General features: G+C 51.0%; 6 protein-coding genes and 1 non-coding gene across 7 annotated transcripts; 3 read left to right on the top strand and 4 right to left on the bottom strand.

The window, feature by feature from the left end:
* Window positions 1-2035: 2035 nt before the first annotated feature.
* BDZ83DRAFT_617756 (uncharacterized protein) lies at window positions 2036-3286 on the bottom strand. Its single transcript, XM_060508041.1, has one exon. It carries the CDS (start codon window positions 3263-3265, stop codon window positions 2438-2440), a length of 828 nt encoding a protein of 275 aa, XP_060366104.1. The 5' UTR covers window positions 3266-3286; the 3' UTR covers window positions 2036-2437.
* Window positions 3287-3599: 313 nt separating this feature from the next.
* Window positions 3600-4340, bottom strand: BDZ83DRAFT_751282 (short-chain dehydrogenase; the record flags this gene model as incomplete). Its single annotated transcript, XM_060514031.1, has 1 exon — window positions 3600-4340. One exon carries the CDS (start codon window positions 4338-4340, stop codon window positions 3600-3602), a length of 741 nt encoding a protein of 246 aa, XP_060366103.1.
* An 819-nt stretch (window positions 4341-5159) lies between these two features.
* On the bottom strand, window positions 5160-5246 carry BDZ83DRAFT_t127. Its single transcript has one exon. It is a non-coding gene; the product is annotated as a tRNA-Pro (tRNA).
* Window positions 5247-5597: 351 nt separating this feature from the next.
* On the bottom strand, window positions 5598-7603 carry BDZ83DRAFT_775695 (FAD binding domain-containing protein; the record flags this gene model as incomplete). The annotated part of the gene is made up of 5 exons (XM_060515450.1): window positions 5598-5902; window positions 5980-6131; window positions 6185-6534; window positions 6589-6687; window positions 6755-7603. 5 exons carry the CDS (start codon window positions 7601-7603, stop codon window positions 5598-5600), a joined length of 1755 nt encoding a protein of 584 aa, XP_060366102.1.
* A 1395-nt stretch (window positions 7604-8998) lies between these two features.
* BDZ83DRAFT_575322 (aromatic prenyltransferase) lies at window positions 8999-10382 on the top strand (the record flags this gene model as incomplete). The annotated part of the gene is made up of 2 exons (XM_060504798.1): window positions 8999-10215; window positions 10271-10382. The coding sequence occupies 2 exons, from the start codon at window positions 8999-9001 to the stop codon at window positions 10380-10382; spliced, it is 1329 nt and encodes a 442-aa protein (XP_060366101.1).
* A 1958-nt stretch (window positions 10383-12340) lies between these two features.
* BDZ83DRAFT_575386 (uncharacterized protein) lies at window positions 12341-13020 on the top strand (the record flags this gene model as incomplete). Its single annotated transcript, XM_060504808.1, has 2 exons — window positions 12341-12521; window positions 12578-13020. 2 exons carry the CDS (start codon window positions 12341-12343, stop codon window positions 13018-13020), a joined length of 624 nt encoding a protein of 207 aa, XP_060366100.1.
* An 856-nt stretch (window positions 13021-13876) lies between these two features.
* Window positions 13877-14838, top strand: BDZ83DRAFT_718814 (uncharacterized protein; the record flags this gene model as incomplete). The annotated part of the gene is made up of 3 exons (XM_060512115.1): window positions 13877-13912; window positions 14047-14415; window positions 14440-14838. The coding sequence occupies 3 exons, from the start codon at window positions 13877-13879 to the stop codon at window positions 14836-14838; spliced, it is 804 nt and encodes a 267-aa protein (XP_060366099.1).
* Window positions 14839-16770: the final 1932 nt, after the last annotated feature.

The raw sequence follows: 16770 nt of genomic DNA, 5'->3' as shown, positions 1-16770 counted from the left end.
TCGTCTTTCTGCTCTACATCGCGGAGATCCTTGAAGACGACCCGGACGCGCGATTCGGGTACGCGGACGACATCGCCACTCTGGCCATCAGCCCCTCCTGGAGAGCAACGTCGCAATACTCAACCGAAGCGCAGCCGGCATTCTCAGATGGGGCTCGGAGAACAAGGTCTCCTTCGACCCGAGCAAGTGCGAGGTCATCCACTTTACTAGGAAGCACAGCCAGCCAGCGGAGCTGCCAGAGGTCAGGGCGGGGGATTTGGTGGTCAAGGCCTCGACAAATCCTGTACGCTGGCTGGGTGTCTGGTTCGACAAGAGACTGTCCTTCCGGCACCACGTCGACACAAGAGTAGCTGCGGCAAAGAAGGCAGCTCAACACCTGAGGCAGCTTACAAACACAAAGAGAGGACTGCCAGCGGCCGCCGTGCGAAAAGCCGTCGTCTCCTACGTACTGCCGATCGCGCTCTTCGGCGCCGAAACATGGTACGCAGGTATCACGAAGCCGGCTTCGAGACGCCAAGCGGAGACAGACACGAGTCCGCCTTTCCAAGGAAGACCCGTCAACACAGGCCAGAAGGGGCTCGTGCAGAAGATCGACAGCGTCATTACAGCGGCAGCAAGGATCGTTCTACCTGTCTGGAGGACAACGCCAACCAGTAGCCTCCTCCGAGACGCCGGCTTACCGTCAGCCAAAGTCGCCTTAGAAGGCGTCCGTTTACGGGCCGCAGTCCGACTACAGAGGATTGATCGCCGACACCCGCTAGTCGCGCGGCTCTCCCAGCAGGGACAGCAACAGACGAGACTACAACGGACGGCTGAACTTCTGCCAAGATGCGGAAGACCAACGTTCCTCCAATCACAGTACCTGCCAAGCTCACAGGATCAGATAGTAGTTCAATGCAAAGAAGAGGCTGCGAAAGCTTTCGAGCGCTGGCTAAAGACAGTACCGGAAAGCCATATGATCGTCTTCTCGGACGGCTCCAGGGCGACGAACGGAGCCGTGGGGTACGGCTTCGTCATCTACCGAGACTCCAAACGCATAGCGCAAGGGTGCGGCCGACTCGGACTAGCAGAAGTGTTCGACGCCGAGGTCGAAGGGGCGCGAACCGGCCTCAGAAGGGCTCTGCTCACCAATCGCGGTCATCCAATCCACATATGTATCGACAACACCAGCGTTATACAAGGCATCCGCGGCAAGGCGCCGGACTCGTCACAAGACGCGTTCCTCGAAATCCAAGAAGCGGCCAGGATATTTGATATACGGACGCACTGGTCCCCGGGACACCAGGGCATCGAAGGAAACGAGGCCGCGGACCGGCTGGCCAAAGAAGGAACGACACTGCCGGCGCGGATGGGTCAAATGGCAACACTAGCGGGCATCAAGCGGCTTGCAAGGGAAAAATTACAAAGCCAGCACAGGAGATGGTGGTATAAAGAGCGAAGGCCGCGGTACGCGGACTTGGGGCTTGAGGCAGCTCTGTCCAGCCCTCCTGAACTGGCCTTGCCGCGGGCTACGTTACATCACCTGCTGGCGGCACGATCGGGTCACGGGGACTTCGAGCAATATCACCGACGTTTCAACCACGACGACGCTCTAATGATGTGCTCTTGTGGAGAGGCGAAAGACGTGGACCACCTGGTCTACTGTCGACTAACGCTGGCGAGGAGGCAACGGTGGCCGACCCTCCACTCTCGCAGTATGCCCGAGCCCATAGGTCCTATGGGATCTCTCGAGGCCTACTTCAAGAGATTAATCACCGACCCACGAGGCTTCGAGGCCTTTCTCCGCGTGACGGACTTCTTCCAGAAGATCTGTCTGCGGTAGCAGCATCCACACCTAGGTAGATGTGAGTGCGGACTACAAAGAACCTCCCGATTCCAAGGGACGATTTGGGAAAGAATGAAACTGGGGCACCAGCGGGAACCGGGGACAGACAGAACGCGTAGTGGCCACAAGGCATGATTTGGAGGACGATGTAAAGAGACGACGTACTGTAGAGTAGGTAGCCTTGGCTCACGGCCCTCCACGCCATATACCCTTCGGGAGGTCTGCGGTAAGGGCTCTAGCCCGGCCGCCACGGCGTTAAATACAACAACAACAACAACAACAACAACGACTCGAGCATGGATGTCAATAGTGCATTATTATAGTGCTAATCATCTTGGATATCAGAGCTATCGGCAGATTTGTTACGAAATAATACTACGAAGGAGCGAAGAGAGCAAGTTAGAGTCGATGCTCGTATCAGGGGCCGGAATTCTTTTATGGATGCGGAGGAAATCCATATCCCGATGAGCCCCCTCCTACCGGGCGTAACCAAGATATGCCAGGTTTCAACCAGCTTGCCATTCAGCTCAACTCCACTTCAACGCATTCGCTTCATTCCCCTATCACTCCGGGATTTGACTAACCGGCCCATTTCGAACCAACCTCACCAGCTCAATATGCGCCGCCTTCCCAGGGACGATCATGTCGAGTCCCTTGAGACCCTTCGGAATGCAACTCAAGCCAATCGCAATATCCAACCCACTTCTTCTCCGTTATCTCGCGTAGATCGAATCCCTCTTGGCCGGCGTCGACGGAATATCCGTTAACACTCAAGTAGCTTCCGAACTTCTTGCCCTCCACCCATCCCTCCTTCTTCGGTCTCCACACCTTTGTCATACTCTTCTCGCCCGCCGTCGCTGTAGCCGCCGGCCCGTATTTGCTGCGGGCCTTCTTCTCCGATCCGGAGTCGGCCCCGGCACCGACTCCTAGGGCCGCTAGATCTACGTCCGCCACCTCGCCCTTTCCCATAAAAGTGAAGCATCGCATGCCACAGCCTTTGCAAAAGAGAAAGTGCAGGTCTTTCTCATAGACTGTGTAGTCGCCTAAGTCGCTGTATGGGTCGAGGGGCTTCAAGAGAAGAAAGTCATCCGGGGCTGAGGCGAGACGCATGTGAAAGATTCCGGCTTTGTGGCATGTGGTGCAGTTGCATCTGTAGAAGTCTTGATGTGTTCGCGATTCGGCTCTGGGGACGCGCGCCGGAGGTAAGGTGTGAGGAAACGAGAGGAAGACGATGTATTGCGTCGCACCACAATGGCATGAGCCTTTGTAGGGTCGTCTAACAGGCTGTCCATGCATTAGGAAGACTGTGAATCTGTTCAATGTGGTTATTGATGAAGGCAGTTGAGCTGCAATCGGGTCAGAGTGCTTCTCTTTGAGGTGCAAGATTACTTGGGGCGGGGAACCTGGTACAGGTGCGCCCTTGTAGGAACATGGAGACATTCGCCCAATTGGCGCCCTCTCGCTGATCCCTAGCCACAAACCGGACACATTCAGACCTATTCACGACTGCAAAGTCACGTCACGCTAGCACAACAGTTGCTCCGCCAAACAACGTGTGAGTGATTAGACACAGCTGACAATCTATCGCGCTACAAGCACTGATTTGTTCATTGTGATAATATGGATTTCCTAGCCTTTCCCTTACTCATTCTTACTTCCTATGGTCAGGCTTATTGATCGATCACGCGATTGAGAATGTCGATGTGGGACTATTATTGGACTATTAAGATAGCTACCAGCTTCGTTCCTACTGCCTAGCCAAACCATCAAAAATTTACCATGGAATTGGCCCATGTCGGTTCGAAAACGTCGCGCTGGCACCATCAGGTCCCAATGTCGCCAAGTGCACCGCCTGAACCGATCCCAAGGACGCTTCATCAGGCCCCTCGTAAGAGTTCATGTTTGTCGCGCAGTAGCCAGGACAGCAAATATTGAACTTCCACATCTTGTCGTCCCTGTACCTGGACGCAAAAGTCATCGCAGCGTGATTGAGCGCGGCCTTGCTGGAACCATACTCGATAAAGTCCCTCACAGGTCCCAGGCTAGGATCCGTCCGAATCGCAAGACTCCCCAGCCCTGAACTAACGAAAACGACGCGCTTCACCTTGGAAGACTCGCGAAGGAGAGGGACGAAAGCGTCTGTGACGGCGATGGAGCCAAAGACGTTGGTGTTGTAGACCGTCGCGAGCTTTTGCCGAATTGAGTCTTCGGGCTTGCCCAAGAGGATTCCAGCATTGTTGATGAGGACGTCGAGATGGCCAAATTTTGTGCGGACTGTGTCGATGGCCGATTTAATGCTGTCATCGGACGTGATGTCCAGAACTAGAGGCTCGACATTCAAACCGGCTTCCTGGAGCTCGGAAGCTGCCTTTTCGATGGCTTCCTTCCGTCGCCCTGTCATGAAGACATGGTAATCAGGGTGTTCCGAGGCCAGCCGCTTGGCAATCTCGTAGCCTATGCCCTGGTTGGCTCCCGTTACCAGAGCTACTGTCGGGTCTGCGGACTCTCTGGACATTTTGAGATCTGCTTCTATTCCTCAATTCTAACCTCTGGGGTTTAAAGATCGAAAAAGAATGCTGTCAGCCGGTTTGGTTCCAATGTCTGTCAAATGATAGTGTAAGCGGGTTGATCATCAGTCGATGAAAGAGCTTCCCAAGTTACCCCCAAAACAGAAACTTAAAAGACGGTGCTATGAGCCAGAGAGGCGTACGTAAGGCCATGGAGCGCAACCGCTTTTGCTTTTACGTCTCGTGAATTTGGCTCTCAAAATGACGACAGATCAACCAAAGGTCCTTCCACGCGAGGGACATTTTTCCTTGGGGAGGGCCATGAACGACAACCGACACTGAGACCAGTGTCAGATCAGTCTGCTTGCAAAGCTTTCAAGAAAGTTGGTGTAGAGAAAGTCTATTGGCCCTTGCCCGATACCGAAACAGTCCTTCACCCAATGTAGATGCTAATCATGCTGATGCATGGAAGATTCCATGCAGGCCTTCCCCAGCATGAGCTTTCGTCTCAACTTGATCAATCTAGACACGGCCCGTATCCGGAGTCCGGAAATGCTGAGAACTGAGAATGTTTGTTGGTGATCTGAAACCGAGGCCACGGATAATCGCGCTTCATGCTGGAAGCCGACCATCATTACTAATGGGAGTGCGAATCATCACAAAGCTGTTTCCAGGGAGGCCTCAACTCCTAAAAGAGACAAGACCAGGCAGGTGCTGGGACTTTTTAGATGATTTGGAACCTCACGAGCTCAACTAACGTACGAAAACGTTGAGAACACATAAAACAAGATGCATCTGTCAAATAGTGACCAAAAGCAAAAGAATTAGGCCCTAACCAGGATTCGAACCTGGGACCTCTCCCAGATGTGTCGTGACGACCCTAAGGGAGAATCATACCGCTAGACCATCAGGGCTGATTATTAAGCGATGTACTTCGTTGGAGGCCGACCTAATGTAGCTACTCATGAAGGATAGAAGTAGCGGGCCGCGCAAAAACGGCGGGAGATCGCGTTTTCGCGCGCTTTGCCTGGTGTCTATTGCTGGCACTCCCCAACCGCTCATCTTGATAACCTCAGTGACTCTTCACAACGCGGATGAGGTTATTCCGTGGCATAACGCTCACCGGCTATTCAATTGAACGTTATTCATCAATCAGGGTTAAGCCAGTGATATTTGGAAAATCTGATGTCAAGAGAGACTCTCAGTTGCTAAGCTGTGCGTACGTGATGTGACGATGAACACTGTAGTTCGGGCCCTACTATGACTTATTTGATGTAGTCTTTGTTGAGCACATACTTGGACTTATCGTAGCTCTTAGGCCAAACGCCGCTCTTTCCAGGTGCTAGAATGCCATTCGGGTCCAATGCATCCTTAATGGTCTGGTTCAACTTGCCGAGCGCATGATTGTTGAAGTCGTACGTATCCGCGATCTGATCCATAAGAGCAACGTGAGTACGGAACTCGCCCCAGCCATTGTCAGCGCAATCCTGGATCATGGTACGGACGAGCCACTGCGCACGGCGACGCATGTCAGGATCCTCCCTGTTATAAACGATGCACACGATGTTGTCTGTGCAACCTCGCGTCAGCAATCTTCTTCAATGCCTCATAATGACCGAGCGACAAGCTGAGTGATGGATGACTTACGCATCTCACGCATGCCAATGCTGAGAATACCAAAATAGTCCAACTTCGCCTCCGCGAAGCGTTTCTTAGCCATTGTGTACTGCTTCATGGCAGACTTGCCATCAACCTTGGAGATTGGCGAGAACGACAAGAATGTGCAGTGAGGGATCCATCTGAGTCCACTGGTCAAAGATGCAACCTTGAAATGGGGCGTTTGGACACTTACTGGTTGAGCCACCTGAGCTCATCCCATGTCGGCAAGCCTCGCATTGTGTCAGCACGGCAGTGCAAGGTGCTGTGCTCTTCTTTACGATCCTCAAGCAGGAACCATCGGCTTCCAGGAACCTTGGTCATCTCACGCTTAGTGATTTCGAGATGGGCTTTGCGGATCGGCTCGGGCCCGTAGGCCGCACCAATGTAAACCCAGCGGCCAAGGTCGACCTTCTTCGCCGCAGCATCCAGTTGCTCTTCCGTGAGCGGGGTATTGGGATCATCAGTGTATGCTGTGCGGGGGTGGTAATGCGACGCATCGAGCGAGATGTGACGGAGACTGGCTGCGTTCTGGAGAACCATGTTCTGTAGAGTTTTTGTGAGCTGCGTTACTCATACAGTCTCAGGGCAGCAACCTACGACACGAAGCGGACGAATAATATCGACGACAGCCTCAAGGTCTTCATCCTTCTCATATGTCACCATGAAGGGAGTGATTCCCGGCGGTGCGGGCATGAGCTATCCATCAGTCAGTTTTGCCTCATCTCGTGACCAATTCGGTCTGCTCTCATGAGCTCAAACTTACCCACATGCCCATCTTCGTGATTATGGCGTTATTGCTTTGGGAGAAGATTCCGTCGTTAATTGGACCAAACCCATAAGGGAAGAGTTGCCAACACTCGTTCTGATGCTGATCCTGGGGGGATACCCCCTGAGCCGCCTGCTTGCGGCCTTCGGGACTCTGCATCGCACCCATACCCGTACGAACAACCTCACCGCTAGCCAGGACAACTTCCATACCACAGTGCATCATCCAGTGATCACCGTAGGGAGTGAAGCCCACACCATGGTCCAGTGCGTTTCCAATCATGGAGCCATAGCCGAGCTCCGGTGAGTCCAGCCACACCTTGTCCCGCAAGCCGTTGTCATCGAGGTACTTTTGCATCTGCAAGTAGGTAACGCCAGGCTCAACGAGACAGTAGCAGTCTGTGGCATTGACCTCAATGATGCGGTTCATGTGCTTTCCCAGGTTCATCACCAAGCTCCCGGATACTCTCGGAGCGGCACCTCCGTAGCCGATGTTGTGACCTTTGCTGTACGTCCACACAGGAACAAGATACTCGTTGCAAAGCTTGATGACTGCTTGGATGTCTGTCACATTTCGGGGGTGAATGAGCGCGCTGCCGACGAACTCCTCACGTTCGTAGAGAGAGTGCATGTCGTGCGTCTGGCAATCGACGGTCTGATAGTCGCCATCATCCAGAGGGGTATCTTTGGTAATGATCTGAAGGTTGTCTTTTCCGACTGCCTTTTGAAGGCTTGCTGCGAACTCTTGGAACTTCTCCACGGATACTGCAGGGGGTAGAAACCGAGGAGCTGGCGCCGCACCGTTCGATGCGTGCCCCCCGTTCGCCGACGTGACGCCTGGTGCCATGATGATATAGGTGGCCTTGTAATAATAGTACAGCGTTGGAGATTCGATGAATTACTTCGTCAATCTTGGAAATGGCAGAGTCTTTGATGATGTTGTCATTCGTAACCACACAGTTGAGTTCGCGAACCTCTGCCCTGAAGAGGGGGAAGAGTTCATTTATTGACGAGAGCTTCCAGTCTATGACGTCTGTGAGCTTATACTCAGCTGAGCTCTAGAGCTTAGGATGAGCTCTTGCCAATATCCATACCATGACGGATCTTCGGAAGTTCGGCCTCCACAGATGACCGCGGATCTAGTCCGCGCGGGGCCGTAAGCGCGGAGTAGCAATTGGGCTGCTCGATATCAAACATGTTCTACATCAAAAGGCCCGTTACTGATGAGAGTGGCTCTCCTGGAATTCCCCAAACTGGCTGCGTGGCATTGAATCAAACTTCCAAGAGTCCGATGGGAACGTCCGTATTATCATCCTCACCTGACTAGTGAAGTGCAGAAAAGGCCCAAGACTACATGTCTCATTGAGAAGGCAATGACAAACTGCCGATAGTTACGGAAGGTACGACGAGTTCGTAATCTTGGCAATCTCTACCGCGGCCACATCGTCTGATCAAGTGGGATGTTTAGAGTTGTGTTTAAGTTGCCGAACTCGGATTTCAGCCCTCGGCCAAGCTTCTCAGAATGACATTGAGTAGACAAGTGACGGGCGCCGATAGGAAGCCATCTCTACTTGCTTTATACGAATACCCACGAATTCGAGTGTTTCGCTGACGAAGTGAATCATACGCTGCCATAGCTTATGGTTTCGCCTGATCTTTGTAGGGCTAGTCGGCTAGGCTGTCCTTGTTTGTTTCGAAGTATCTCCGCGTTTTAACTAAGCACGCGGCTTCCGGCTACCTGAGCTTGACAGCAGGCAGGCCACAGCCTCCTTGTTCAACTTCAAGATGAAAGGTTACTAGGACTGAGTAAGTGCCCGTACGTAGTCAGCATATCCATGCATTGCCCGAGGGACGACAGTCCACCAAACAACTGCATTGCAGTGACGTTGTCGTGACTTGATACCGGATCAAACTCAATGTTTGTCCTCGCCTTGAAAGTAGACGGAGACCTTTTGAGGACGACGACGACGGACAAACCTGTCCAACTGGGGGACAGAGGCCTTCGGCCCTCGGTCCAATTTTCATGTCCACGAGTATCTTGGTTGAGAGAGTGTAACGTAGATCTAGTTAGGAAGTTATGAGGCGAACGGTGTTGAATTAGGATGCACAGGCTCTGGTGAAGCTATAAAGATTAAAGAATGCCCTACTTCCTGCATGTCAGCGTTATCTGAGCATGGTTAGTTGGCATTTCCATCTCATTCCTCTGAATTTTGACATTGCACATACTTCCTTCGACTTCAGCATGGCACCAGCAGCCATCTACAATCCTGTAAAGGATAGCCTCGAAGCACCGTTAAGTTCTCCTCAAAAGTTCAACGCCTTCTCCTCAAGTGTCAACGATGGTACTATACCTATCGACCCTCCCCTCAACCCAAAGCACCGGTGGTGGTGGGATAAATGCGCACCACTACTCAACACCCTGCTCAACAGCGCAGAGTCATATACACCGGAAGAGAAAGCAGACCACTTGCGCGTGTTCCGCGATGTTGTCGTACCTTCGTTCGGAATCCCAACGCCCAAGGCAAAAGTGAGGCCGCTATTGACTTACGATGGATCTACCTTTGAGCCATCGTGGAACTTCACCAAAGGTGATGACGGTGTAATTCGCTACACTTTCGAGCCCCTAGGAGATACTGCCGGTTCTACCGATGACCCCTTCGCTGGAGAAATTGGGAGATCCATGGTTCCCATACTCTCACAGGTCTCTTCCGACGTCGATATGCGATGGTACGAGCAACTCGTCAGCGCATGGTTCGTCACTCCACAAGAAGCAGTCGCTGCTCGCCAAGCGATGCCCTCCTTCGTCAAGCGTATCCCGCAACTCTTCCTCGCCTTCGACATGAAGCGTTCAAACCGTATTCTCAAATCCTATCATTTCCCCGTTCTCAAGCACTTCGCGACAGGAGCGACGACATCAGATCTCGTTTTCGACATGATTCCCAAGTTGCAGCCTTGTGGAGACAGGCTCGCCGCATCGGCCGCAAAGTTGCAGAAGTATTTGGCGACGTGCAAGGAGCCGTGCATAGTTGAGATGATGGCTGTCGACTGCATCGACCCCAACAAGGCGCGCGTCAAGGTCTATGCTCGGACAACCTCAAACGCAAAGTCAGTGCTGGCAGACGTCTTCACACTTGGTGGGGCTCAGACCGACGAAGCCACCTTGAAAGGTATAGAGACCGCGGAGAAGGTGTGGCATCTGCTCCTGGATGAGCCCCAAGGCATGACTGCGGATCAACGGAAGGATACCAGAGATATGCAGAATCTGCACAAGGGCATCTGTTTTGCATTCGAGCTGAAGCCTGGAGCGGAGCGCATCGATATCAAGGCACATTTGCCGTGGGGCCAGACTGCAAGCAGCGATGCGCAGACCATGAAGAACTTTGCACAAGCCCTCAGAAACTTGGGATGGGACGAGTCTGCAGACAAGTTCTACCGTGGTACTACAGAAACTTCCAAACTGTAAGTTGACTCAAGTCATGACACTCAACATTTGACAAAAGCTAATGGTTTTCAGGCCTGGTAGGGACTACTCTAAGCCAGGTGGATTATCTTACGTCTCGTACAATTATAACGAGACTGGGCCCTACATGTCTTCCTACTTCTCTCCCAAGGTTCAAGGAGACTAATATTGCACCGTGTGACGAAGCTGCTGGATAGCTATCTGTGTTGGCAAAGAAGCGGGTTGATGAGGCGCAATTTGGCAACGTAATGTTAGCGGGAGAAGCTTGAAACCCTTCGGAGTTTCTCCTCGGATTCTATGTATAACGAATCAGAGTCGCACTGCTTGACATTATTGGAATATGAGGTAGAATATGTTAAAGTAGGCAACCACATATACCTACTTTACGTTAGGTAATTGGAATCAGTTGCTCAAGCCTTGATGCTTAATGATCGTAGAAGTTTCGTTCGTCCTTCATTGAGCACTCTTAGTCTCGAATTCTCTAAGAACCTAAGCAATCCATAAGATTAACTCCTTACTTGGTCACGCATGAGTGCAGATAAGTCCTTCTCAGCAATGCAGGGTACCTTAGTTCCCACAACAGACAATGTTCGAGTCAAACGAAACGGTTCTAGAAACGGTGATAAAGGTTCGTGAGTTATGATTACTCAACTGATACTGTCAGGAATTGAGATCGCTTTGCAACTCCAAGTGCGTACGGGTTTACATCTAGCTTGTACAATGACTTATGCAAACTTCGTCTCTGCCCGGTCACTTGGGTACCGTGGCATTGTCAACAGCTACAACTCGAGATCGGAGGCACATCGTCGACGTGGCTGAAATCCCCCTGTTTGTCGCATTGCACCGGGCAGTACATAAGTCCGTGAACATAGACCCGCCGAGTTGATGCCGTCCGTAGTTGCGGAGGGCCGGGCACTAGTGTTTCTCCGATGACCGTCGGGGTGATCAACGGACTAGGGCTATCGGAGCAAGGGAATCAATGCCGCAGTACTACGAGAAGCCACGCCAGCCACCGGTGCCCCTGGTTTCACTCTTGGGGCATTTTCAAGCTTCAGGAGGCGAACGGCCGGCGGACATGCAAGCTTGACGGAGCATCTGATGCAAGGTGGGTAGAGAGCCGACGTAGCCTTCAGCGAGGGGCGAAAGCGATCAACGAGAATCCGACGGGATGGGAGTGCCGAAGAGCGCGGACCATGCCAAGTCAAGCAGCCAGGGTGTTGAAATGTTTCTTGTTTCCTCCTTGTATGTTTATGAAACTTAGACTTTGCGGAGGTCCTTCGTCGATCCCCCACCTCGTCGCCGCTTTGTCCGCCGTGTAGTTTCGAAAGCATCGGATACCCCAAAACGGCAAGCTTCTCTTTGCGAAGTCTAGCGCTGATTCTTGTATGTACTCGCCTATCAGTCCAACGTCATAAACCGCATGCTGCACCGTCTGTGTCCTGACTTGCAGTAGTCTCACAAGAGATGCAGAGCTTCCGCTCCCGCTCCCTATAAGGCAAGTGACTATCCTTGTCAAGTTCGTCTGAAGTTTTGAAGGAATGCTTGAAACCTCTTATTCGGTATTCCTACACCATCATTCCATTTGACAGCGCTATCTCGCAACTGGAAACATCGCAGAAGAGCTAAGGCCCTGGGTTCGCAATGGCGCCAACGACGCGGCTCGGGGACCTAGGGCTATGTTTCCTTCCAGAAGATCGCCATATTTGGCAACCCCACAGCAATACAGCCGCAACTTTGACTCCGGATAGTATGATCTTTGACGTGGATGGTCTAGACGTGGATGGCCTGACGTGGTGGCAGCCGCGGGAGTCCCCAAAACGGACATAGGATGTGGCACTCCACCGAAAGCCGCTGGGCCGCAGTGTCGTGCCGTGAGATCACTGTCGGACTCGCGCCTTCGATGTCATGCATCTAGAAAATACCATGGGTATTGGAAAACAGCTCCGAAGAACACGGGCCCGCGTTGTTGAGTATATAACCAACCTTCAATCACCTCCAGCAGAGATTTATATCATCATCATTCATTATCAACAATTACATCCACATAACCAAACAAAACCTCTGCAATCGTCAACAAATAACTTGAACTTTACTCTCGATCCACCTCAATCAAATACTATCAACATGTCTGCACCACCTGCCGGAGGCGTCACTGAGCGCATGATCATCCCCGTTAAGGGTACTAAGGAGGACTGGAAGGAACCTCTCAAGACCTACCTCCTCGCCCTGAAGACCCAAGACGGCTACCTTCGCACACGATGGGGACCTTGGTCCGAGAACGAGCAGGTTCTTGATCTCATTTCTGGTAAGTCCACATTCAGTGTGCCTATCTGAACAGGACACTTCTAATTCTTAACGTAGGCTGGAAGTCAAAGGAGTCCCGCGACAGCTTCTTCGCGTCTTCTGAGTGTGCAAAGGCAATGGAGGAATTCAAGACAGTCATGACCGGCCCAGTCAAGTCGTACTTCATCAAGTTCGTCCCGTACGCACCCAGAGCCGCCATCGACTCTCCCATCGCCGAGACTATCACAATTAGCGGCTCCACCATGTCTGAGGACGACATGCGAGCTCAGTTCGAGAAGGTCCGCGGCATGGATGGCTTCAACGATTTTGCCAGCGGTTTCTCTACCGAAGAGGTTGATGGCGGTGGCAAGGTCTTCGTCGCGGCTCTGGGATGGGAGAGTCTGGAAAAGAGCAGAGCCGCAGACAAGTCTGTCTACATTCCTGCCAGCGGCAAGGTTGAGTCTCACCACGTCAACTTCCACTACCCCATTAAGGGCTTCTCTGTTACCAACACCCACTAGATGGGGTATCCACGATGTATTTTGATTGGTATATCTAGACGGATCATTGGTCGATAGCGATAGTCCAGCAGTTTGCAATTGACTTTCTGAAGCCACAAATTGGAGTGATGGTTGCTTTGTGTTGAGATTGCCGATAGTTCGTCTAACCTATGTAGCGTCCGCAGGACATAAGTATTTGAACCATGACGAATAGGCTAAGAGGAAGCATCTAGGAAATCCTCGACGCTTTTTCAGATGCCAAGACAGTGCTCAGGCTTGTCCTACGCACTTAGGTTGATCTACTGCGCACGTATCCCCGCGTTAGGGAACGGGATTCCCTTCCCGCAGAACCTCTGCCGTGACATGAAGTTCAAGTGGCCAACGAGCCTGAGATCGGACGGTCTGAGACAGACGCGGATGGAAGTATGCACCGAACTGCGAGAATGATCTGCCCCGGTAGAAGTGGGTGCGTTCAATGAGTGACGTTGCTTGACATACAACAAGATTATGCAACTTGTGCTCGGACTTGGGGCGGGAGGATGCGTCTGTCAAACCGGGGATCCGGCCCAATGGTCAATCTTACACATAGTGGGCGAACGGTGTCTTCGAGACTCAGATATCACGACTTCTCACATTTAACGTCTTGAATGCGTGGTTGCTGACGCGGTTGATGCCTCCCTCGGGTGACCGCCAGTACATCCTACTTCGATGGGCGCGAGCCCTCCCCCATAATTCTGTGTATTACACGCGCGGCATAAATACTTCTTCAGAGACGGGGGCGGTACTGATGCGCCAAAAATCAACGTCGATATAGCAACTCGGACTGATCTACTCATCTAAGTTCTACTACTTCATACTAGTGCCAACCCTTTTCACCATGGTGCCTAAAATTCAAAAAGTCGCCGTCGCAGGAGTAAGCTCATGCCCCAAACTTTGTCTAGGCCAATTGCCCGTAACTAATGATTAAAGGCAACTGGAAATGTCGGAAAATCAACTCTGAAAGCACTACTTGCATGATTTGTTGTGACTGTCTTGGTCCGTAAACAGGGCATTTTCCCTGACGGTGTAAATGTCAAGGTCGTCGACTTCACTTCTTTTGATGCTATTAAAGATGCGCTACAGGGCCACCAGGCTTTTGTGGACTGCACTCTTGTTCACGACGATACTCCAACAAGATTGATAGATGCTGCCGCTGCAGCTCGAGTATATCGTTTTATTCCATCAGACTTCAGCCTAGATTTCGACAACCGCAACGTCCACTCGGTGCCCGTCTTCTTCAAGAAAGACATGAACGACAAGCACTTACTGAAGAAGTGTGAAGAGACCGGAATGACTTGGAGTGTTATCTGCAACGGAGCGTTCCTAGATTGGAACCTGCGGACCGGCTTCATGAACATCGACATCTACAACAAGAAAGTTGACTACATCAACGAGGGGTAGAATGTTCACGTCTGGACCACACTCGAATCAACTGGCAAAGCCGTTTCAGGAGCCTTGCTCCATCCAGTGGAGACTGAAAACAAGCCTGTTTACGTGCATTCTGTCAACAAAAGCCAAAAGCAGATGGTGGACCTGTGCAAGGAAGCGTTGGGGACTGACGTTTGGACTGAGTCAAAGTCAAACATGGATCAGGTCTTTGCTGGAGCCTTGAAAGAGTTCCAGGCGGGTAACCACAGCATGAAGGTTTTTGGCGACATGATACGCTATGCGAACTCCAGGCCGGACTTCTCTTGCCCTTGGCCCAAAGACGACAACCCTATGCTTGGAGTCAAAGAGATGTCAGATGATGAGGTGAAGAGTCTGATTAAGTCGATTGCTACAGAAAAGGCAGGTTTTTGAAGGTAGATGCTCTCTTACCAATAGTCAATACAGCATGCATCCATCCGAGTGAATCTCAGGCCACTTCGTTTGAGTATGAAAGCTGTCAAGAATTAAGAAAAAAGGATCAATGCTCCGCTGAGTGGCTATTTCTACTGATATTGATTACCGTGAAGTTCCGAATTTAACACATGGCATGGCGCGATTTGCAGGGGTTTCATTCGCCTGGAGAGCTTGAGATTCTTGTTTTTTGGAAAAAAAAAGAATCGATCACAGATGTCTAAGCAGAACATTTGGATATGAAACCTCTCCTCCTAGAACTGGCTCCTGTATGCTGAGGGACGTGTCATCAGTAGTGCCGTTGAGAGAACTGGAACAAAAGAGAAGGAAACAAGATATTACTTTAATCGTTTTGATCAAATTCTGCTACTAAATAGCAGCCTTTGAAGACTTGAATGTTGACTTATAACAAGCTGCAAAGAATCCGTGAGTCTGTCCTAAAGGCCCATACTTATCTTCAAACTTGAACAGAGACTGTCACAACTTACGCCTCAAATATTCGAAGCACATGAAGAAAACTTCCGCAGTTTACACTTCGCTCAAGAAAGCTATAATGTCACCAGCAAAGTGTCGCTTTCTTCATGGACAGAATAATTAAGCTTGAAATCGTAGATATGAAGTCAACTTTTCCCAATTGAGCCAGTCAATTTCGCGAGTGCAGTTGTAGCACATAGCTAGTATCCATCCCCTCATCTAGCTCATTTAGGAAGCTCAACTCTCATGTAGTCGTTCTCCTCTCATGACGTATTTTAGTCACTACGCTGAGTGCACGTGTATAACCACTCTCGCGACTCATTCATGCTTGCACATCAACGACTACTGATTCATGAAGCCTCAATATAGAAGTATAATGAAACTTTCTGCCCATATTTGAAGGATCAATGAGCAGAAGTCTCGCCCGAGTCCCAGTTGGAGCTTTTGACGATCAACGTGGAGATAACTCTATTAGGCTGTGTTCTTGACGTAAAGTCAAGACATGAGGCTACATGTAATGTACATGTAGGTTAAATCAAATCCCCAAGCCTGAGTGGAAGCAGCAGTGTATATAGAGGAGAAAGAACTTTGGTCCTCTTTTTATGTGATGAAAATTCAAATGCACTATCAGACCCAGCTCGAAAGGGTTCTCAAAGACGTAATCAGGCATTTGAAAGCAAGTCGACACAGAGCTAGATCATTCTTTGTTCTTGTAGAAAGTGGATTAATACCTTGCTTCAAGGTCTAGACATTCGGATCGGCCTTATATATCCTCAGTAGTCCCGGCCTTTTCTCAACGGAAAAGCCATATGTAGGTACTTGGTGAATGTTAATTTGGTTTTTTTCCTGCACTTCGTCGACAAATGCACGTCCATATCTTTAGGAAGTCTGTCTGTCTCAAGCTAAGCAAAACGTTGCAATGATCTGCAGACAAAGACGTCAGACTCGACCAGAGCAGTCCTCATTTTGAGGTCAGTGGGCAGAACCTATCCTGCGCTTCAAACGGCCAGATCTCAATGGTGTTTCCGGTCCCCCCGGAAAACTTGTTTGCCATCTGAACTCCACAAAGAACAGCTTCGAACCACATACAGTCTTCGTCCGTGTGAACCCTCTAGGACCGATCACTTGTCCACGCTTCCCCGGCGACCCTGAAGCAACGGGGCAACCCATCAAGCTTGCCATGTCTTTGGGAACCAATAGTTGAAGGCGAGTTGCTTCGACCTTCCTGAAAAGCATATTGAGTTTATGCAACCTCGCGGTATAATCCAATTCCACGGCGACCAGGTAGTGTACGGAGGTTACACGCAACTTACCGTCGCCGCCTGCTTCGACTCCTCTAGAGAGCCGGAGCATCAAACGAGTCAGTAACAAGACCCTGACTGGCTCTGCGATCTTTTTGGTTTCACTGTCGACGCGGAT

This window comes from Colletotrichum acutatum, assembly GCF_030867785.1.
Source record: "Colletotrichum acutatum strain CBS 112980 chromosome Unknown BDZ83scaffold_36, whole genome shotgun sequence".
In the NCBI taxonomy this organism is placed as follows: Eukaryota; Fungi; Ascomycota; class Sordariomycetes; order Glomerellales; family Glomerellaceae; genus Colletotrichum; species Colletotrichum acutatum.
This window is presented reverse-complemented; position numbering and strand designations above follow the sequence as displayed.

Excerpts from the sequence above, each read along its gene's own strand:
- BDZ83DRAFT_617756 (XM_060508041.1), bottom strand. The coding sequence starts at position 3,265 with ATGTCTCCATGTTCCTACAAGGGCGCACCTGTACCAGGTTCCCCGCCC.